At 46.7% G+C, this 24352-nt stretch overlaps 1 protein-coding gene across 7 annotated transcripts in view; it reads right to left on the bottom strand.

Annotated features, from left to right (window-relative positions):
• STK31 (serine/threonine kinase 31) overlaps window positions 1–24352 on the bottom strand; it is a 783847-nt gene that overhangs the window by 296672 nt on the left and 462823 nt on the right. For 5 of the 7 annotated variants that reach the window (XM_063921681.1, XM_063921683.1, XM_063921684.1 and 2 more), the window contains 2 exons: window positions 4993–5354; window positions 4686–4941 (listed from right to left, as the gene is read on the bottom strand). The exons of 1 other annotated variant lie outside the window; for it this stretch is intronic. In XM_063921681.1, the coding sequence (XP_063777751.1) occupies window positions 4686–4941; window positions 4993–5354 (618 nt within the window). The remainder of the gene's footprint in view (window positions 1–4685; window positions 4942–4992; window positions 5355–24352) is intronic. One more of the 7 variants, XM_063921682.1, reaches the window with a different exon arrangement.

The raw sequence follows: 24352 nt of genomic DNA, 5'->3' as shown, positions 1-24352 counted from the left end.
CAACCATACTGGGCTATAGGGGACAGACCCACAGCAAAGCCTGTTAGAGAAACACAGAGGGAGTTCTGCCAGCTCACAACCCAGCGCCTATCCCGGTACTGAAGCGCGTAAAATACAGCCCAGACCTGTTAGCGCTTCTATAGTTAAGAAAATAGCACCAAATCTCTTGTGCGCCCCCCCCGTTTTGCACCCTGTTACTTGTACAGTAGTGTGGGAGGCCAGGCTCAGCGTCTCTACTGTTGTGAAGAGAAAATGGCACTGGTCAGAGCTGTGAGGGCTAAGCCACACCCCCTTAATGGCGCGCTTCAGTCCCGCTCAATTTTATATATTTATACTGGCGGGGGTCTGTATTTAGTGCACTTATACACTTGTACCAGTAGCAAATGAGGTTTTATGCTGCCCAGGGCGCCCCCCCGCACCCCCCCCTGCTTCCTGCAGTGCCGTTTTGTATGTGGGAGCATGGCGCGCAGCGCGGTACCTCAAAAGCTGTCTTTTGCCGTCACTGAAGTCTTCTGATCTTCTTCTACTCACGCGGCTTCTGACTTCTGGCTCTGCAAAGGGGGTGACGGTGCGGCTCCGGGAACAAGCATCTAGGCATACCTAGCGATCAGACCCTCTGGAGCTAATGGTGTCCAGTAGCCTAAGAAGCAGAGCCTTGAAACTCACAGAAGTAGGTCTGCTTCTCTCCCCTCAGTCCCACGATGCAGGGAGCCTGTTGCCAGCAGGTCTCCCTGAAAACAATAAACCTAACAAAGTATTTTTCTAAAAAACTCTGGAGAGCCTCTCAGTGTGCATCCAGTCTCACTGAGCACAGAATCTAACTGGAGTCTGGAGGAGGGGCATAGAGGGAGGAGCCAGTTCACACCCCTTTTAAAGTCTTAAAGTGCCCATGTCTCCTGCGGATCCCGTCTATACCCCATGGTTCTTGAAGCATCCCCAGCATCCTCTAGGACAGGGCTGGCCAAACCGGTCCTCGAGATCTACCAACAGTTCATGTTTTCCAGGCCTCCTGGAGATCTGTAGAATTGTCAGTTAGGAATGAATGCAGCACATTTTAATTAGTAATGACTACACCTGTGCTCCAGCTAGGTGGTCTGGAAAATGTGAACTGTTAGTAGATCTCGAGGACCGGTTTGGCCAGCCCTGCTCTAGGACGTATGAGAAAATGTACTCTGTGGTATCTAGCTGTGATTCAATTGTATATGCTCATGCATTTTACCTGTCTAAGCAGTAATGCTTTCGAGAACTGAGGACTAACACTACAATAGAGATCCCTACATGTATAGTAAATAAATGCTCATTGCAGAAAATTGTCAAACTGTATTTACTTAATTCCCAATATATATATCTATATGCATACTAGGGTCTCAATCTCTGCTGATAAGGTACCTGTCCACGCTGCCACCGCGCTATAAACCCATGGCGACACAATCGCCGGTCTGAGTAGCGTACTAGAATGTGCACGCTATCTGCAGGATTCCTGAGAATAGCTAGTGCTACCTTCTGTGCAAACGTGACACCCTAGGGGAAGATTCCCATCACATCCTGGCCCTAGTGGGGAAAGGATACTGCCTGAGAATTTTTTTGTGGGTAGCTGCAGTCTCTTGTCTGGAGATTCCCGCTCTTTTTCCTCATGAGAGGGGGGAAATTTACCTCAGCTTTCTTCCCTTTAACATGTGTACCCTCGTGTCAGGGACAGATGAGTCATCAGTGATATGCAAATCATCTTTTATTACAATAATCATATATTGAATACCTTTCAGCCATTTTGGCTGTAACTTTGCATTATCGTAGTCGACACTGGAGTCAAACTCCGTGTCGATATCAGTGTTTATTATTTTGGATAGTGAGCATTGAGAGACTCTGAAGGTCTCTGTGACATAGGGACAGACATGGGTAGATTTCCTGTCTGTTCTCTAATCTTTTGTGCAATAAATTCACCTCAGCACTTACACATATCCAAACAGGTGTCGGCGTTGTCGACGGAGACACCCTCTCACACACATATTTGCCCTATCTCCTCCTTAGGGAAGCCTTTTACCTCAGACATGTCGACACACACGTACCGACACACCACACACACAGGGGATGCTCTATTTGAAGACAGTTCCCCCACAAGGCCCTTTGGAGAGACAGAGAGAGAGTATGCCAGCACACACCCCAGCGCTATATGACCCAGGAATCACACAGTAACTTAGTGTTAACCCAGTAGCTGCTGTATATATTGTTTTTGCACCAAATTTATATGCCCCCCTCTCTTTTTACCCTCTTCTATTGCAGGGGAGAGCCTGGGGAGCTTCTCTCAGCGGATCTGTGGAGAGAAAATGGCGCTGGTGAGTGCTGAGGAAGAAGGCCCCGCCCCCTCAGTGGCGGGCTTCTGTCCCCTTTCTGTGTAAAAATAATGGCGGGGGCTCGTACATATATACAGTGCCTGACTGTATATATGTATAATTTTGCCAAAAGGTATCTTAATTGCTGCCCAGGGCGCCCCCCCCTGCGCCCTGCACCCTACAGTGACCGGAGTGTGCGGGTGTGCTGTGGGAGCAATGGTGCACAGCTGCAGTGCTGTGCGCTACTTTAAGTGAAGACAGGAGTCTTCTGCCGCCGATTTCGATGTCTTCATGCTTCTGCTGCTTCTGTACTTCTGGCTCTGCGAGGGGGACGGCGGCGCGGCTCCGGGAACGGACGATCAAGGTTAGGTACCTGTGTTCGATCCCTCTGGAGCTAATGGTGTCCAGTAGCCTAAGAAGCGCAACTTAGCTGCAGTGAGTACTGTAGGTTTGCTTCTCTCCCCTCAGTCCCACGTAGCAGAGAGTCTGTTGCCAGCAGAAGCTCTCTGAAAATAAAAAACCTGACAAAATACTTTCTTTTCTAGCAAGCTCAGGAGAGCCCACTAGGAGCACCCAGCTCTGGCCGGGCACAGATTTTAACTGAGGTCTGGAGGAGGGGCATAGAGGGAGGAGCCAGTGCACACCAGATAGTACTAAATCTTTCTTTAGAGTGCCCAGTCTCCTGCGGAGCCCGTCTATTCCCCATGGTCCTTACGGAGTCCCCAGCATCCACTAGGACGTTAGAGAAAAGAGACAAGAGTTCTAAACTAGAAGTGATAATTGAATTGGTGACGTTCTAAAAAAACAACATTCCCTTATCTGTGAGAGAGTGCCTGTGTGGCATCAAAGACAAACATAATATAACGTTAGTGTAGAAAGTGCAAAGCATTTCAAGATGGAGGCAACCAGAGTTATTAAGCTCGTCATACACCTAAAGATTTATTGTCTAATCTGGCTGCTTAGAATGAAAACCTGGTAATGTATTAGAGCAAATGACCATTGACCATTTGCTCCTAAATGCCAGAAAACTGACAAAAACAGTCAGTCAAATTGGTTAAATCAAACTGATTTAACCAATTTGTCTGAATGGCCATTTCTGCTGCTTTTCTGTGTCTGGGAACAAATGGTCAATTATCATTTGCTCCCATACATTACCAGATTTTCATTCCAACCAGCCAGATTGGACAATCAATCTTTAGGTGTATGGCCAGCTGTGTAGTCATAAACGGATACTAGTTAAAGCAGCACTGACGTTAAATGTAAATCCCAACGTGCTTTACACTCAATGTCAGTGTCGCTTTAAATTTTCACCTCAAACCCACTGAGAAGCGTCTGCCACTTCACAAATATAGTACTCAATATATTTTGTCATTTAACATGTTCCATACCCATGGAACACAGCATAGCTGTACTATTGGGGCACTTTACCACCAGTGCTCAATTTACATAGAGGGGTGGGTATATAGCTAAAGTCATCTGCTAAGACACACTGTAGAAAGAATTAAGATGATCTTTCAGGTACAAGATGCTAGAAGCAGAACATTATGATCAGTAGCAATCACAGAATGATATCACACCCCAGGTCCAAACCCAGGTTTGCATGTACTGTACTAATGGTTTATCAAAGTGAAAAAAGCAAAACAAAAACAAACATAGGGCACAGGGGGGGGGGGTTGTGGGGGGGGGGGGGACCGTGAAATACGTGAAGGCATGACAACGAATTGCTGAGATGATAAATGGGGAATAGCAATAGAGGCTCCCATGAAACCATTTACTTCTTCTAAAAACTCTAAACAAATTACAGATAATAATCTACAGAGAATGTGCTTGCAGTAACAGAACACAGAGTTAGGTGTTGGGTAACAATCTCAGCAAAGCAGATATCTTTTAATCAGAATTTTTTTTTGCCCTTTAAAAGGGATTTGGATCTACTCCAAGGTCAATTCCACCCATCCACCATCTCCAGGTTACAGTACCTAGAAGTTTCATGATTACCATTGCCATCACCATTTCCTATTTACAGTAGCACACACTTCCAAAAAAGGGATCCTGAGCAGCAGTCTTTAGTGTGTTCTAAGGTATGAATGGGCAAAATGCATAGTTCTAGTAGAGATTAATTATATAGCCGACACTATGCTATACAAGCAACTGCCTCAGTAAACACATCCCAACACTGCTTGCAGAGCAATCCAAATACCCTAAAGCAGTTAAAGTTATCCCACTGTAAATGAGCCCTGAGAAATCATACTTTTGAAATAAAATGAATTGTAAGGTGAAGGCGATAAAAAGAGACACTATAGGTAAAACAAATGCATTTACGTGAATTAAACACATCAAATTACAATATAGATGTACCTGAATATCATTTTGCATCTTTTGAATACGTAGCTCTAGAGCCCTTGATTTTTGCAACATGATTTCTTTTTCATCCTTCAATTGCTTGTTCTCATCCTTCAATTGCTTGTTCTCATCCTTCAATTGCTTGTTCTCATCCTTCAATTGCTTAATCTCATCCAACAACAATCTCTGATCCCTTTTAACACCATTCGTATCAGTAGAACACAATCTATGCCAAAAGCACCAATAGAAATAAAAATAGAAAAAATAAAAGCTATTTTGCACGCTGTTGGCACATAACTCAAGTATAGATATTTGGCATTACCTTCGAACTTGAAAATTGGTGTTTCCATCTCCCTTCATCGAGTCAGATACTTTGAGGTCATTGTTTAATCGGTTGAACATAGGTATAGATTTTGGCTCACGCATAGGAGGTCTTTCTATGTTTCGATTTGCCCAGAGAAAGTGTGATTTTCCATTGTTTGCCGAAGCTTCCATTGTTTCCCGTGGGCCATTTGGAGGACTGGAAAGTTTACATCTCTCTGCAAAACCCTTTTGCGCCACTTCCTCTCCAATATCAAGGTCACCATGTACAGCATGTACAACAAACGTGCCATCTTTGTAGACTGCTTTATGCTGCACAGCGATTTGTTTGTCACCTATGAGTTTGGATAGAAATTTCAGGCCCTGGGAGAATGGAAATAATATGAATTAAATAAAACAACCTCCAAAAAGCTCTTAGCTACATGCTACATGTTTGGAAGCACATGTTTAAGCACTGGGAACAAAATAAGGAGCATGTTTTATGGTTTGAACTCATTGAGTAAACATAAGGATCATAAAGTTTTGAAAAGCAAAAACCTGTAAAATCCTTTTGTCTGAGGCCATGGTGGACACTGGCACTTTGGCTATGGTGAGCAGGAAACTCCAAACACCAAGAAGTCAAGTTCTTTGAGTGCAGCCGAGGCTCCTCCTCCCTTATACCCCGGATGCCCCAGGCTTGTCAACAAGCCGAAGAACAAGAAAGAAGAGGAGAATCAACCAGAACCCACAAACAGACGGCCAGGCACACAAAACCATGACACGTACAGTAGTGTTAGAACGAAATCTAAATGTCATCAGGAAGGAGCATGAGGGTTGGCACCCAGTGTCCACCATGGCTGAAAAAAAAAAAAAACTTTTGTTTTTAGACTTACCGTAAAATCTCTTTCTCTGAGTGCATCTCGGGGACGCTGCGTACTTACTGCTGGGTTAGAGTGAGTATGGAGTTTGGCACAAAGATATGACAAGAATAACTCCTCCCCCTCTAACCTCTCCCATCAACCCTCTTTACACATTTACTTAACTCGTTTGAAGTCTGTTTGCCATATGGATTCTTTATTTGTTCTCATGGACGCGCCGAAGCGGGGTTGGCCAGTCTCAAAGAACACTATAGCTCATTGGATTACTTCGGGACAAACCCTCAGTTAAAGTTTAACAAAGCAGAGAGAGAAAAAAATAGGAGTTTAATACCTACCGGTAAATACTTTTCTCCTAGTCCGTAGAGGATGCTGGGGACTTCAAAAGGACCATGGGGTATAAACGGGATACGCAGGAGCTTGGGCACACTAAAAAGACTTTGACTGGGTGTGAACTGGCTCCTCCCTCTATGCCCCTCCCCCAGACCTCAGTTATAGGAACTGTGCCCAGGAGAGACGGACATTTCGAGGAAAGGATTTTTGTTAAACCAAGGGCAAGAAACATACCAACCCACACCACAAACATACCGTACAACCGGAGTAACAGGAAACCAGATAACAGTATGAACTAACAACAGCAACAAGCTGAATATAACTGATACACAACCCACGTGTAACCAAAAATAACCAGTATCAATACAACTGCAAGGAACAGTCCGCACTGGGATGGGCGCCCAGCATCCTCTACGGACTAGGAGAAAAGGATTTACCGGTAGGTATTAAAATCCTATTTTCTCATACGTCCTAGAGGATGCTGGGGACTCCAAAAGGACCATGTGGTCTATACCAAAGCTCCAGACCGGGCGGGAGAGTGCGGACGACTTTGCAGCACCGATTGAGCAAACATAAGGTCCTCATCAGCCAGGGTATCAAACTTGTAGAACTTAGCATAAGTGTTTGAACCTGACCACGTAGTAGCTCGACAAAGTTGAAGTGCCGAGACCCCCCGGGCAGCAGCCCAAGATGAGCCCACCTTCCTGGTAGAATGGGCCTTTACTGACTTCGGCAACGGGAGCCCAGCCGAAGAATGAGCTTGCAGAATCGTATTACAAATCCAGCGTGCAATAGTTTCCTTAGAAGCAGGATTTCCAATCTTGTTGGAAGCATACAGGACAAACAGAGCCTCTGTCTTCCTAGTAAGAGCCGTTCTGGAGACAAATTTTCAAAGCTCTTACAACGTCAAGAGATTTTGGGACCGCCACAGGTACCACAATAGGTTGGTTTATGTGAAACGAAGAAACCACCTTCGGCAGAAATTGTTGACGAGTCCTCAATTCCGCTCTATACAAATGAAAGATCAAATATGGGCTCTTGTGAGACAAAGCCGCCAACTCGGACACTCGTCTGGCAGACGCCAGAGCCAAAAGCATGACCACTTTCCAAGTGAGAAACTTTAACTCAAAGGTTCAAACCAGTGAGACATAAGAAACTGCAACACCACTTCAAGATCCCACGGCGCCACGGGTGGCACAAATGGAGGATGGATATGCAGCACTCCCTTCATGAAAGTCTGAACCTTAGGAAAGACGGGCAATTCTTTTTGAAAGAAAATAGATAAAGCCGAAATCTGCACCTTGATGGAACCCAATTTCAGGCCAGCATCCACGACTGCCTGCAAAAAATGGAGGAAACGACCCAAGTGAAACTCCTCCGCAGGAGCTGCTTTGCCGTAACCTCCTTCCTAGCTTTAAGGAGAGTGGGGAAGACCTCCCCGGGAATACCTTTCCGAGCTAAGATTTGGCGCTCAACTTCCACGCTGTCAAATGCAGCCGCGGTAAGTTCGGAAACACGCAGGGCCCCTGCAGTAACAGGACCTCTATTAGAGGAAGCGGCCAAGGATCTTCTACAAGTAGTTCCTGAAGATCCGGATACCAGGCCCTATATGGCCAATCTGGAACGACGAGTATTACCTGAACCCTTGTTCGTCGTACGATCCTCAGCACCTTTGGAATGAGAGGAAGCGGAATGAACACATACACCGACTGAAACACCCACGGAGTTACCAGGGCGTCCACTGCACTGGCTTGGGGGTCCCTTGACCTGGAACAATACCTCGGAAGCTTCTTGTTGAGCCGAGACGCCATCATATCTATCAGAGGAATTCCCCAATGCCTTATCACTTCTGCAAATACCTCTTGATGAAGAGCCCACTCTCCCGGATGGAGATCGTGTCTGCTGAGGAAGTCTGCTTCCCAGTTGTCCACGCCCGGGAGGAAGACTGCTGACAGAGCGCTCACGTGCTGTTCCGCCCAGCGAAGGATTCTTGTGGCCTCCGCCATTGCCGCCCTGCTCCTTGTTCCGCCTTGGTGGTTTACGTACGCCACCGCTGTTATGTTGTCCGACTGGATCTGGACAGGGAGACACTGAAGAAGGTTCTTCGCTTGCAGCAGGCCGTTGTAAATGGCTCTTAACTCGAGAACATTTATGTGGAGACAAGATTCCTGGCTTGACCATTTTCCCTGGAAATTTCTTCCTTGCGTGACTGCGCCCCAGCCTCGGAGACTTGCATCTGTTGTCAGTAGGACCCAGACCTGGATTCCGAATTGGAGTCCCTCTAGAACAGGGCTGGCCAAACCGGTCCTCGAGATCTACCAACAGTTCATGTTTTCCAGGCCTCCTGGAGATCTGTAGAATTGTCAGTTAGGAATGAATGCAGCACATCTTAATTAGTAATGACTACACCTGTGCACCAGCTAGGTGGTCTGGAAAATATGTACTGTTGGTAGATCTCGAGGACTGGTTTGGCCATCCCTGCTCTAGAAGGTGAGAGCCTTGCAGCCACCACAGGAGAGAAATCCTGGCCCTGGAAGATAGACTTATTTTCCGGTGCATGTGCAGGTGAGACCCGGACCATTTGTTCAGCAGATCCCACTGAAACACCTGGGCATGAAACCTGCCAAACGTAATGGCTTCGTAAGCCGCAACCATCTTCCCTAGTACCCGAGTGCATTGATGAATAGACACACTTGTCCTCAGAAGCTCCCTGACCATGGTATGGATTTCCAGAGCTTTGTCCTTCGGAAGAAACACTCTCTGTAGCTTCGTGTCTAGGATCATGCCCAGGAAGGGCAGCCGAGTGGCCGGGATCAACTGAAACTTTGGCAAATTTAGAATCCAACCATGATGTCGCAGAACAGACAGGGAGAGATCCACATTTCTTAACTCGCCTTTATCAGGAGATCGTCCAAGTACGGGATAATTGTGACCCCTTGCTTGCGAAGGAGAACCATCATTTCCGTCATTACCTTGGTGAAAACCCCCGGGGCCGTGGAAAGCCCAAACGGCAACGCCTGAAATTGGTAATGACAATCCTGTACCGCAAACCTCAAGAAGGCTTGATGAGGAGGGTATATCGGGACGTGCAAGTAAGCATCCTTTATGTCGACTGACGCCATAAAATCTCCCCCTTCGAGGCTGGAGATCACAGCTCGAAGAGACTCCATCTTGAACTTAAAAATTTTCAAGTATGGATTGAGGGATTTTAGGTTCAGAATCGGTCTGACCAAACCGTCCGGCTTCAGCACGTCAAAGAGGCTCGAATAGAACCCTTCCCCCCCACAACGACCCTCTGTTGACACAACTTTTGTATCGCAGCCTTTACCACTTCTCTTTCGGGAAGAGAAACTGTCAAGGCCGACACGAAAAAGCGGCGGGGGGGCAGGGGGGATCTCCTGAAACTCCAGTTTGTACCATTGGGACACTATGTCTAAGACCCAAGGATCCAGGGCCGATTGAAACCAGACCTGACTGAAGAATCGGAGACGGCCCCTCACCGGTACGGACTCCCGCAGGGGAGCCCCAGCGTCATGCGGTGGACTTGGTAGAGGCGGGGGAGGACTTTTGGTCCTGGGTGCCTGACACTGCAGGCGACTTCTTTCCCCTTCCTCTACCCTTTGAGGCGAGGAATGACAAGCCCTTTCCTCTTTTGTATTTATTAGGCCGAAAGGACTGCATCTGCTGATGGGGTGCCTTTTTCTGTTGTGTGGGAACATAAGGAAGAAAAGATGACTTACCCGCAGTGGCGGTAGACACCAGGTCAGCAAGGCCGTCACCAAACAAGACACTACCTTTAAAAGGGAGAGCTTCCATATTCTTCTTGGAGTCGGCATCAGCATTCCATTGATGAATCCACAGCACCCTCCTGGCCGAGACCGCCATGGCATTGGCTCTTGATCCCAAGAGGCCAACATCCCTCGCAGCATCCTTTAGGTAATCTGCAGCGTACTTGATATAATCAAGAGTCAAAAGAATGTTATCCTTATCAAGGGTATCCATATTAGAAGCCAAATTATCAGCCCACTTAGCAATAGCACTACTCACCCATACCGACGCCACAGCAGGTCTGAGCAATGCACCAGTATTAACGAAAATGGACTTCAATGTCATCTCCAGCTTGCGATCCGCTGGGTCCTTGAGAGCAGCAGTGTCCAGAGACGGAAGCGCCACCTTCTTGGACAATCGGGATAGAGCCTTGTCCACATTGGGAGATGATTCCCATTTTTCCCTGTCGTCAGAGGGGAAAGGATATGCCATCAAAATTCTCTTGGGAATCTGCCACCTTTTGTCAGGCGACGCCCAAGCCTTTTCACAAAGCGCATTCATTTCATGAGAGGGGGGAAATTTTACCTCAGGCCTTTTCCCTTTAAATAAACAAACCCTTGTGTCAGGAACAGCAGGTTCCTCAGATATATGTAAAACAACTTTGATGGCTACACTCATGTACTGTATACTCCTAACAACCCTTGGATGTAAAGAAGCCTCATTGAAATCGACATCGGAATCAGAGTCCGTGTCAGTACCTGTATATGCCATCTGGGTAAAAGAACGCTTTTGTGACCCTGAGGTGGTCTGTACCTGAGACAAAGGCTCCTCCATGGAATTCCTCCATGCTTGTATCTGTGAATCAGATTTATCCAGTCTCTTAGACAATAAAGCCATATTTGCATTCAGTGTACTCAGCATAGTCACCCAATCAGCAGTCGGCTGTGCCGACAGAGTCATGCCCAAATCCCTTTCTGCGCCCCCAGTAACTTCCTCCGGGGAGGAACACTCAGCCTCAGACATGTCGACAATTAGTACCGACACACCCACACTGGCCAAAAACAAGGGGACAGACCCACAGGGAAGCCTGTAGAGAGAAACACAGAGGGAGTATGCCAGCTCACACCCCAGCGCCCATATACTAAAAAATATATGTGTGTCCAGCGCGGTCTACAATATGATAAAAGCACCAAATTTGATGTGCCCCCCCATTTTTGCCCCCTTGTTACTTGAGGGAGCTTGGAGGTCTGGGCCAGCGTCTCTGCAGTACTGTAGAGAGAGAGAGAGAAAATGGCGCTGGTGAGCAATGTGCGTCTAAGCCCCGCCCCTTCCCGGCGCGCTGTAGCCCGCTCAATTTCAAATTTATTATACTGGCGGGGGTAATCTATATGGTGCCCGGACACCGTATAATCGCTTCTGCCAGTCCCCTGACCCCAGTAACTGCTGCCCAGGGCGCTCCCCCCCAGCGCCCTGCACCCTGTGAGTACCGTTGGTTAAGTGTGTGTGGGAGCATGGAGCGCAGAGCTACCACTGTACCGTTACTGAAGTCTTCTGCCGTCTGATGTCTTCGGTTCTTCTAATACTCACCCGGCTTCTTTCTTCTGGCTTCTGTGAGGGGGGTGACGGCGCGGCTCCGGGAACAAGCAGCTAGGCGCACCAAGTGATCGAACCCTCTGGAGCTAATGGTGTCCAGTAGCCTAAAAAGCAGAGCCTTTAACTAAGAAGAAGTAGGTCTGACTTCTCTTCCCTCAGTCCCACGATGCAGGGAGCCTGTAGCCAGCAGGTCTCCCTGAAAATAAAAAACCTAACAAAAATCTTTCTAGAGAAACTCAGTAGAGCTCCCCTAGTGTGTGTCCATTCATTCCTGGGCACAAAGTTTAACTGAGGTCTGGGGGAGGGGCATAGTGGGAGTAGCCAGTTCACACCCAAAGTCTTTTAGTGTGCCCAAGCTCCTGCGGATCCCTTCTATACCCCATGGTCCTTTTGGAGTCCCCAGCATCCTCTAGGACGTAAGAGAAAACAGAACCAGGAACCAATAATCCAGTCAAAAACGGGAAGGGATCACAGCTTCCCCCACATGGACTCTGAGAAAGAGATTTTACGTTAAGTAAAAAAAATTAAAATTTCTCTATCACCAATCTTGGGGATGCTGCGCACTTATGGCTGGGATATCCAAAGAGCAAGCTAAGAGGGGGTAACCAGGCTGCAAAGCCGCTAGTAATATCAGACGCAGAGGTATGCACAGACGACCCGGTTTCCATTCTACACTGCTGCTCGACAGAGGCACCCCTGTTAACCGCGCAGGAGGCCCCAACAGCCTTTGTCGAATGGGCCTTCAGAGGATCAGAAGACATGTAGATCTGACGGGTAGCCAAAGTAATCCAATGAGCTATAGTGTTCTTAGAGGCGGGCCAACCCCGCTTCGGCGCATCGATGAAAACAAATAAAGAATCCATATGGCAAACAGACTCCAAACGAGTTACGTAAATGTGTAAAGCTCTGACAACATTCAATAAAGCCAACTGACTATCCTCAGTGGATAAAGAATCTAGGCTAAACGCAGGAAGTACAAACAGAGACAACCTTCGAAAGAAAGGAAGGCTTCATACGCAAGACATCGTGAGAAAGGGTGGCTTACATGACAGCGCTGCCAACTCTGACACACATCGAGCGAACGCAATAGCCAACAAAAACACCATCTTAAGAGTAAGGAACCGTAATGCGACAGAAATCAAAGGCTCAAAAGGAGGGTGCTGAGGAGCCATAAGAACCAAATTCAGATCCCAAGGAGGGACAGGAGGAACGTATGGAGGCTGAATTCTCAGGATATCTTGTAGAAAAGTCTGAACCTCTGGGAGGACAGCCAATTTCTTCTGAAACAGTACAGAAAAGTGGAAACCTGACTTTAGGGAAGACAGTCAAAGACCCTTAGTCAGCCCATCCTGAAGGAAAGACAAGACGTGGCAAGCAAAAAAACACTGGCTGTAACCCCTCGTTTTTCACACCAGGCTATATAAATACACCAAACCTTGTGATAGATCCTAGAAGTTACAGGTTTCCTAGCCTGAAGCATAGTCTTCACCAAAGCCAGAGATAGGCCCTTAGTCTTTAATATGCGGAATTCAAGAACCATGCCGTCAAAGCCAGACAAGGTAAACAGTGTGGTGACAAAGTCATTGAAGGAGAAGGTCTGGACGCAGCGGCAGACTGTACGTGTCCACGGTCACCGTGCTGCAAAGAGTGTACCACTGTCACCGAGGCCAATCGGGTGCTATGAGAATGACTGGTAGACCTGCTCGTCGAATGCGTTGAAGCAGATGTGGAATGAGAGGAAGAGCTGGAAACACTTATCCAAGATGAAATGTCCATGGAGCCGTCATGGCATCTATCAGAACCGCCTGAAGATCCTGGGATCAGGATCTATATCGCGGAAGTTTCTCAATCAATCGAGACGCCATGAGATCTATGTCTGGTGTGCCCCAAAGAGACACTAGGGACAGAAATACTTTCTGGTGAAGTTACCAATCTCACGGATGAACCATGTGGCGACTGAGGAAATTTGCTTCCCAGTTCTCCACTTCCGGAATGTGTACCATGGAGATGGATGGAATCCAGTTTTCCGCCCAAGTAAGAATATGGGATACTTCTCTCATGGCTTCCCAGCTGCAAGTTCTGCCTTGCTTGTTGATATAGGCTACTGCTGTTGCGTTGCTCGACTGAATGCGCACTGGATGTCCTTGAACGAGGGTCTGTATCTGCAGTGGTGCATATCGTATCACTCTCAATTCCAGAATGTTGATTTGAAGCTAATACTCCTAATTATTCCAGAGACCATGAAAATGGTGAGATTGAAATACGGCTTCCCAGCCCGTAAGGCTGGCGTCCGTTGTGACGATCACCCAGGTCTAAAGGTTGAACGGAGACTCCCTGGACAGATTGGATGCCTGAAGCAACCAAAGTAGAGACGGCCGAGTCTGAACTGACAGGCAAATCATCTGTCTGCCCAGATGTGGTCCCATTCACGACAAAACGTAGGATCTGCGACTGAAGGGCTCGAACATGAAACCTGGAGTAAGGCACAGCCTCGAATGCCGCCACCATCTTGCACAAGACCTGCATGCACCGGAGGACTGAGACCAGTGGCTACTACAACAGAGATCTGACCCTGGCTAGTAGATCCCGGATCTTGTCCTGTGGGAGAAAAAACCTCTGACATTTTGTGTCGAAAAGTAGGCCTAGAAATACCTTCCTTTGAGAGGGAACAAGTGTGGACATGGGAAATTCTCTATCCATCCAAATTGCTGAAGAGTGTCTATCATGAGCTGCAATTGTAGTCGAAGGGTCGACTCTCAAGGAGCCTTCAGCATCAGGTTGTCTAAGTAGGGAGTTATACTGACTCCCTGATATCTCAGCACCGCAATCATGTGAGCCATAACTTTCGTCAACACCCGAGGGGCCGTAGAAAGGCAGAATGGGAAGAATTTTAAATTGGAAATGCCAAGGACCGACTGCAAACCTCTGAAGATAATAATAACCCCACCAAATGGGAATGTAAAGGTAGGTGTCCTTTAGGTTGATGGAAGCCGAAAACTCCTCTGCTTCCAAGGCACAGATTGTCATGCTCAGCTTGAGTTGAGGATCTTGTCAAAGTCGAAAAATATTGCAGTACACACATCACGTACAAACTACACACAGATGGCCTCCGTGCGTGTACTTGTTCTGCCGTGCGTGCGCATATTCACATTTTGCGTATGGTCGCTCCCGCGGTCCTGCGCATTAGCGCGTGGTATGAGTATTTACGGTAGAGTTTGTGGACGCATGGAAAAGCTATCAAAACACATTACATATTTAATCCAAATAGTGCACAATGTACACATAGTCTCCTCGCATCACACCAGCAAGTTACAACAGTTTAAATGGTATCAGAACAAAGGGATTCACCTTTACAGGATAGGAGGGGACAGAACAAGGTTATAAGGTGGTGTTTGGTATCCAGCTGCAGGGTATTTTAAGGGTAATATTCCGGTGTTGGTTTGCAGAAGATCGCACGTTCCTGCGAATAGTTATGTGCAGGAGCAGAATATAGATATAAACTGTATTTACTGTACATTAGGTATGCGGCGGGAACCCAGAGGAGACCACCCACAAGTGCATCTTGAACAGACATCGCCCACCTATTCAAACCAACCTATGACCTCTCCTGTACTGTAAATGACAATCCCTGTGTCCAATGGACAAAGAGATTACAGTATCCATTGTGTTAAGTTTTGGAAGATTGTATAAAAGGAGCCAGCTGCAGGCCTGGTCACACAAGACTCTCAAAGTTATCTATCTAGATGACCGAGGACCAGACTGGGTAGCGCGGCGAAATCCAAACAAGTATGCACCATTGACTGTAGCCATTATTCTCTTGTATTGTATTGCTTTGTTATTGTAACCCCCTTTCAGTAATAATATGTTGTGGTGTCGGAACCCAGCAGTTTAAATACAATCTGGTGTCGTGTTTTCCTTTCCCTGCTAAGGTTTAAAGTGTATTACTATCGCATGCATAGCTGTTAAGGGTTCACGGTGTATCTTTGGGTGTATACGCGCTGCGTGTACTTTGTACAGTCAGCGCGGCGTTTGTACGCAAAGTCCGTACACGGTACGGGACTCTTGACGCTAATGGTGTAATAAGTACGTAGGTTGTGGCTTAAGTATAGCGGCCGCAGCGGCTTCATTTAAAGTGTATGAAATGTCTTTTTAAAGTGTTGCTTTTAGTCCTGTATGTAAACCAGCGTTTACAATCTGACAATTGACTGGGGGAGCAGCATTCGGCAAAGGAAGGAAACGAGGTGGCTGAATATAGTTCTTACTCATGGATTTAAGAGTTGGGCTGAAGGTGAAGAGGGGTAGGCAATGAGGGCAATGACTGAGAACGATACACAGAAGATTAATTCAGATTTAATGAGACTTCAGTAATACACCACAACTAGGAGATACGTCCGAGTGAGTTCTGAAGAACAAAGTGTTCGTAACTTGTAGATGGTGCTGAAGAATACTGAATGCAGAACTGACTTGTGATTTGTAGACAATGCTGAAATACACTGAATGAAGAGATGACTTGTGATTTGTGAACGATGATGAAGAACACTGAATGAGGAGATGACTTGTGAACGATGTTGAAGAGAGGATCACCGTGAGAACTGACAGCAAACGGAGACCCTCTACCACATAGAGGACCCAGCAGTTAAACCGAAAGGGGAGGTGGACTGGAAGCAAAATAGACGTTATGGTAAGAACTTACCGTTGATAACGTAATTTCTCTTATGTCCACAGGTATCCACAGGATAACACTGGGATATGCCGGAGCGACAGCGGAAATGGCACCAGTCACGAGCTTTCTGGCCTCCCAGGATGCATCGGTGCTTCACCATATAATCACGCCCACTGACTCAGTCAAATCAGTTCTTTCCACAGCGATTTAGGCAGGAGCATCAGGTAAAAACCTATTTAGGCAATAAGAACACACATGCACACCCTTACATACAAGAGGGAAGAGGTTTAATGATTGTCAAGATCCTCAAATCAGGTGCGTCAGGGTGGGACCCCTGTGGATACCTGCGGACATAAGAGAAATTACGTTATCAATGGTAAGTTCTTACCATAACGTCTATTTCTCTGGCTGGGTCCACAGGTTATCCACAGGATAACATTGGGATTCCCAAAGCCAGTTTTAGTGGTGGGGACGCTCCTGATTACACAAGAGGACCTTTCGCCCGAAGTCTGCGTCATGAGAGGCAAAAGTATCCAAGGCATAATGTCTAATGAATGTGTTTATGGAAGACCATGTGGCTGCCTTACAAATCTGTTCTGCTGAAGCACCCTATCGTGCTGCCCATGAAGGACCTACCTTACGTGTAGAGTGAACAGAGACATTAGCCGGAGTAGGGAGATCTGCATAAGAATAAGCTTCTGATATTACCATTCGGAGCCATCTTGCCAGCGTCTGTTTACTAGCAGGCCATCCTCTTCTATGAAATCCGTAGAGGATGAAAAGAGAATCTGTTTTTCTGATGGCACTAGTACGATCTATGTAGATTCTTAAAGCTCGGACTACGTCCAGCGACGCTTCTCCCGCAGAAAGTCCCGATACCTGAAAAGCTGGGACTACAATCTCTTCATAAAGGTGAAATTCTGAAACCACCTTTGGAAGATAACCAGATCTAGTTCTGAGTACTGCTCTGTCTGGAAAAAAACTTAGGAAAGGAGACTTACACGATAACGCTCCTAAATCTGACACTCTTCTGGCTGACGCCATTGCCAGTAGAAAAAGTACTTTAGCCGTTAACCATTTAAGATCTGCTCTCTTAAGTGGTTCAAACGGAGGTCCCTGGAGGAATTTAAGAACTAAATTCAAATCCCAGGGAGCTGCAGGAGGAACAAATGGACGTTGAATATGTACAACTCCCTGAAAGAAAGTACATACATCCTGTAAATCAGCAATCTTTCGCTGAAACCATACAGTTAACGCTGATACTTGAACTGTCAAGGAAGCTACTTTCAAACCTTTATCCAATCCTGCTTGAAGGAAATCCAAAATCCTGGATACTTTAAAAGATCTTGGATTCAAACTTTTCAGTACACCAATGAATATAGGCTTGCCATATTCTATGATACACACGAGCTGAAGAAGGCTTTCTTGCTCTAAGCATAGTTTGGATTACTTGTTTTGAAAATCCTCTAGCTTCTAAGATAAAGGTTTCAACAGCCACGCCGTCAAAGACAGACGATCCAGATGGCTGTGACAACAAGGACCCTGCATTAGCAGATCTGGACATTGAGGGAGCAACATCGGTGCTTCCACGTACATTCTCAGTAGATCTGTGTACCAATGCATTCTTGGCAAAGCTGGAGCTATTAGAATTATTACTCCTTTTGCTTGATTTATTTTTCTCACTACTCTGGGCAACAGATATATTGGAGGGAACAGATACGCCAGATGAAATTTCCATTCTACCGACAGTGCGTCTACAAGGATCGCTCCGGGATCCTTTGTTCTCGATCCGTACCTCAGAACTTTGTTGTTTAGACGAGACGCCATGGGGTCTCCATCTGTTCACTATTGTCTGAAACACTTCTGGGTGTAATGCCCATTCAGTTTCCTGAATAGTGTGTCGACTGAGAAAATCTGCTTCCCAGTTCAGTACACCTGGAATAAAACACTGCCGACAATGCTGGGAGATGGAGTTCTGCCCATCTTAGAATGGGAGTTACTTCCTCCATCAATCTTTTGCTGTGAGTTCCTCCTTGATGACTGAGGTACGCTACTGCTGTCGCATTGTCTGAGCGAATCTGGACCGATCTTCCTTGCAGACTGTCCTTTGCCTGAACTAGAGCCATATAAATGGCCCTCATTTCCAAAAGATTTATTGGCAGGCGACTTTCCCTTACGGTCCATTTTCCCTGGAACCAAAGGCTTCAGAGTACCGCACCCCAGCCTTGCAGACTGGCATCTGTTGTCAGGACTTGCCATTCTTTTATCCAAAATGATCTCCCCTTGTTTAAATGGTCTGTCTGTAGCCAACACGCTAGAGACCTTTTAACGTTTACTGGAAACTTTATCATCTGCTTTTTTATCGTCTGATGATTTCCGTTCCATTTGGTCAGAATAAGGTGCTGTAAAGGTCTGGAGTGGAATTGCGCATATTCCACCATGTCGAAGGTTGATACCATCAGACCAAACAGTCGCATTGCTGCATGAACTGACATTGTCTGGGTGTGCAATGCTTCCTGAGTCATGACCTGCACCTTGACTATCTTTTTCTCTGGTAAGAAAACTTTCTGTAGACCTGAATCAAATATGACCCCCAAATGAACCATTCGCTGTGACGGATTCAGAGATGACTTTTCCCAATTTATGAGCCACCTGTGTCTCTGTAAACAAACTACTGTCTGTTGAAGATGGCTCAAAAGTAACTCCTGCGAATGTGCTAGGATTAACAGGTCGTCTAGGTATGGGAATATTCTTATCCCCTGCTTGCGTAGATAAGCTGCCATAACCACCATAATTTTGGTAAACACCCTGGGTGCTGTTGCTAGCCCGAAGGGCATGGCTTGGAACTGAAAATGTTCCTGGAGGATGGCAAACCTGAGGTAACACTGATGAGACTATAGGCACATGTAGGTAAGCATCCTGTACATCCAGAGATACCATGTAATCTCCCGGTTCCATAGCCAACATTATGGAGCTTAATGTCTCCATGTGGAACCTTGGGATCCAAATGTATTTGTTTAACATTTTCAGATTGAGAATTGGTCGAAATGACAAATTTGGCTTCTGGATAACAAATAGATTGGAGTAAAACCCCTGTCCCCTTTGTAATGGAGGTAATGGGACAATCACACCTGACTGCAGTAATTTTTGGACTGCTTCTTGCAGGGCATTGGCCTTCGACTCTATATGAGACAGGCTGGTGCAAAAAAATCTTTGAGGAGGATGCCTCGTGAATGGGAACCCATACCCCTGAGATACCACCAGATTGTCTTAAACGGCTTAAATGATACTCTTGCTCCCTATTAGGAGTAGAGAGGCTATTCTCTAGTTCCTCTATCCATTCACCCATTGTCTTTGATATCCAGGCCGAAGCCATAGCAGGTCTTACCACTGTACCTGCGAGAGAAAATAGGATTTTAATCCTCTTAGTCTGTAGAGGATGCTGTGGACTCCAAAAGGAACATGGGGGTATAGACGGGATCCGCAGGAGACATGGGCCCTTTAAGACTTTAATGGGCGTGAACTGGCTCCTCCCTCTATGCCCCTTCTCCAGTCCTCAGTTATAGGAACTGTGCCCAGAGGAGACGGACATTTCGAGGAAAAGGATTTTGTTAAACTAAGGGTGAGATACATACCAGTTTACACCACAACACACCGTACAACATGGCATTTAACTAAAACCAGGTAACAGCGTGAACCAAAGAGATCAGCAACAGGCTGACCTTAACAGAAACACAACCTTTGTGTAACAAAAGCAATAACCATTAACAAGTACTGCAGAAAAAAGTCCGCACTGGGACAGGTGCCCAGCATCCTCTACGGACTAAGAGAAAATAAGAATTTACTTACCGATAATTCTATTTCTCGTAGTCCGTAGTGGATGCTGGGAACTCCGTAAGGACCATGGGGAATAGCGGCTCCGCAGGAGACTGGGAACAAAAGTAAAGCTTTAGGACCTGGTGTGCACTGGCTCCTCCCCCTATGACCCTCCTCCAAGCCTCAGTTAGGATACTGTGCCCGGACGAGCGTACACAATAAGAAAGGATTTATGAATCCCGGGTAAGACTCATACCAGCCACACCAATCACACCGTACAACTTGTGATCTGAACCCAGTTAACAGCATGATAACAGAGGAGCCTCTGGATAGATGGCTCACAACAATAACCCGATTTAGTTAACAATAACTATGTACAGGTTGAGTATCCCTTATCCAAAATGCTTGGGACCGGAGGTATTTTGGATATCGGATTTTTCCGTATTTTGGAATAATTGCATACCATAATGAGATCTTATGATGATGGGACCTAAATCTAAGCACAGAATGCATTTATGTTACATATACACCCTAAACACACAGCCTGAAGGTAATTTTAGCCAATATTTTTTATAACTTTGTGCATTAAACAAAGTGTGTCTACATTCACACATTTAATTTATGTTTCATATACACCTTATATACACAGCCTGAAGGTCATTTAATACAATATTATTAATAACTTTGTGTATTAAACAAAGTTTGTGTACATTGAGCATCAAAAAAATAAGATTTTACTTACCGATAAATCTATTTCTCGTAGTCCGTAGTGGATGCTGGGGACTCCGTCAGGACCATGGGAATAGCGGCTCCGCAGGAGACAGGGCACAAAAGTAAAAGCTTTAGGATCAGGTGGTGTGCACTGGCTCCTCCCCCTATGACCCTCCTCCAAGCCTCAGTTAGGATACTGTGCCCGGACGAGCGTACACAATAAGGAAGGATTTTGAATCCCGGGTAAGACTCATACCAGCTACACCAATCACACTGTACAACCTGTGATCTGAACCCAGTTAACAGCATGATAACAGCGGAGCCTCTGAAAAGTTGGCTCACAACAATAATAACCCGATTTTTGTACCAATAACTATGTACAAGTATTGCAGACAATCCGCACTTGGGATGGGCGCCCAGCATCCACTACGGACTACGAGAAATAGATTTATCGGTAAGTAAAATCTTATTTTCTCTAACGTCCTAGTGGATGCTGGGGACTCCGTCAGGACCATGGGGATTATACCAAAGCTCCCAAACGGGCGGGAGAGTGCGGATGACTCTGCAGCACCGAATGAGAGAACTCCAGGTCCTCTTTAGCCAGGGTATCAAATTTGTAGAATTTTACAAACGTGTTCTCCCCCCGACCACGTAGCTGCTCGGCAGAGTTGTAATGCCGAGACCCCTCGGGCAGCCGCCCAGGATGAGCCCACCTTCCTTGTGGAATGGGCATTTACATATTTTGGCTGTGGCAGGCCTGCCACAGAATGTGCAAGCTGAATTGTACTACACATCCAACTAGCAATCGTCTGCTTAGAAGCAAGAGCACCCAGTTTGTTGGGTGCATACAGGATAACAGCAAGTCAGTTTTCCTGACTCCAGCCGTCCTGGAAACCGATATTTTCAGGGCCCTGACAACATCTAGCAACTTGGAGTCCTCCAAGTCCCTAGTAGCCGCAGGTACCACAATAAGCTGGTTCAGGTGAAACGCTGACACCACCTTAGGGAGAAACTGGGGACGAGTCCGCAGCTCTGCCCTGTCCGAATGGACAATCAGATATGGGCTTTTGTGAGACAAAGCCGCCAATTCTGACACTCGCCTGGCCGAGGCCAGGGCCAACATCATGGTCACTTTCCATGTGAGATATTTCAAATCCACAGATTTGAGCGGTTTAAACCAATGTGATTTGAGGAATCCCAGCACTACGTTGAGATCCCACAGTGCCACTGGAGGCACAAAAGGGGGTTGTATATGCAGTACTCCCTTGACAAACTTCTGGACTTCAGGAACTGAAGCCAATTCTTTCTGGAAGAAAATCGACAGGGCCGAAATTTGAACCTTAATGGACCCCAATCTGAGGCCCATAGACACTCCTGTTTTCAGGAAATGCAGGAATCGACCGAGTTGAAATTTCTTCGTGGAGCCTTCCTGGCCTCACACCACGCAACATATTTTCGCCACATGTGGTGATAATGTTGTGCGGTCACGTCCTTCCTGGCTTTGACCATGGTAGGAAAGACCTCTTCCGGAATGCCTTTTTCCCTTAGGATGCGGCGTTCAACCGCCATGCCGTCAAACGCAGCCGCGGTAAGTCTTGGAACAGACATGGTACGTGCTGAAGCAAGTGCCTTCTTAGCGGCAGAGGTCATGAGTCCTCTGTGAGTATCTCTTGAAGTTCCGGGTACCAAGTCCTTCTTGGCCAATCCGGAGCCACGAGTATAGTTCTTACTCCTCTACGTCTTATAATTCTCAATACCTTGGGTATGAGAAGCAGAGGAGGAAACACATACACCGACTGGTACGCCCACGGTGTTACCAGAACGTCCACAGCTATTGCCTGAAAGTCTCTTGACCTGGCGCAATACCTGTCCAGTTTTTTGTTCAGGCGGGACGCCATCATGTACACCTTTGGTCTTTCCCAACGGTTCACAATCATGTGGAAAACTTCCCGATGAAGTTCCCACTCTCCCGGGTGGAGGTCGTGCCTGCTGAGGAAGTCTGCTTCCCAGTTGTCCACTCCCGGAATGAACACTGCTGACAGTGCTATCACATGATTTTCCGCCCAGCGAAAAATCCTTGCAGTTTTTGCCATTGCCCTCCTGCTTCTTGTGCCGCCCTGTCTGTTTACGTGGGCGACTGCCGTGATGTTGTCCCACTGGATCAATACCGGCTGACCTTGAAGCAGAGGTCTTGCTAAGCTTAGAGCATTATAAATTGCCCTTAGCTCCAGTATATTTATGTGGAGAAAAGTCTCCAGACTTGATCACACTCCCTGGAAATTTTTTTTTTTTTTTCCCTGTGTGACTGCTCCCCAGCCTCTCAGGCTGGCCTCCGTGGTCACCAGCATCCAATCCTGAATGCCGAATCTGCGGCCCTCTAGAAGATGAGCACTCTGTAACCACCACAGGAGAGACACCCTTGTCCTTGGAGATAGGGTTATCCGCTGATGCATCTGAAGATGCGATCCGGACCATTTGTCCAGCAGATCCCACTGAAAAGTTCTTGCGTGGAATCTGCCGAATGGAATCGCTTCGTAATAAGCCACCATTTTTCCCAGGACTCTTGTGCAATGATGCACTGACACTTTTCCTGGTTTTAGGAGGTTCCTGACTAGCTCGGATAACTCCCTGGCTTTCTCCTCCGGGAGAAACACCTTTTTCTGGACTGTGTCCAGAATCATCCCTAGGAACAGCAGACGTGTCGTCGGAAACAACTGCGGTTTTGGAATATTTAGAATCCACCCGTGCTGTCGTAGAACTACTTGAGATAGTGCTACTCCGACCTCCAACTGTTCTCTGGACCTTGCTCTTATCAGGAGGTCGTCCATTTTCTTCGAAGAAGAATCATCATTTCGGGCATTACCTTGGTAAAGACCCGGAGTGCCGTGGACAATCCAAACGGCAGCGTCTGAAACTGATAGTGACAGTTCTGTACCACGAACCTGAGATACCCTTGGTGAGAAGGGCAAATTGGGACATGGAGGTAAGCATCCCTGATGTCCCGGGACACCATATAGTCCCCTTCTTCCTGGTTCGCTATCACTGCTCTGAGTGACTCCATCTTGATTTGAACCTTTGTAAGTGTTCAAATATTTCAGATTTAGAATAGGTCTCACCGAGCCTTCTGGTTTCAGTACCACAATATAGTGTGGAATAATACCCCTTTCCTTGTTGTAGGAGGGGTACTTTGATTATCACCTGCTGGGAAAACAGCTTGTGAATTGTTTCCAATACTGGCTCCCTGTCGGAGGGAGACGTTGGTAAAGCAGACTTCAGGAACCTGCGAGGGGAAACGTCTCGACTTTCCAATCTGTACCCCTGGGATACTACTTGTAGGATCCAGGGGTCCTGTACGGCTCCAGCGTCATGCTGAGAACTTGGCAGAAGCGGTGGAAGGCTTCTGTTCCTGGGAATGGGCTGCCTGCTGCAGTCTTCTTCCCTTTCCTCTATCCCTGGGCAGATATGCTTATGGGGACGAAAGGACTGAGGCTGAAAAGACGGTGTCTTTTTCTGCATAGATGTGACTTAGGGTAAAAACGGTGGATTTCCCAGCAGTTGCCGTGGCCACCAGGTCCGATGGACCGACCCCAAATAACTCCTCCCCTTTATACGGCAATACATCT

Source organism: Pseudophryne corroboree, chromosome 5 (genome assembly GCF_028390025.1).
Source record: "Pseudophryne corroboree isolate aPseCor3 chromosome 5, aPseCor3.hap2, whole genome shotgun sequence".
Lineage (NCBI taxonomy): Eukaryota > Metazoa > Chordata > Amphibia > Anura > Myobatrachidae > Pseudophryne > Pseudophryne corroboree.
The sequence above is the reverse complement of the archived record's forward strand: the minus strand, read 5'-3'. Positions and strand labels throughout refer to the sequence as shown.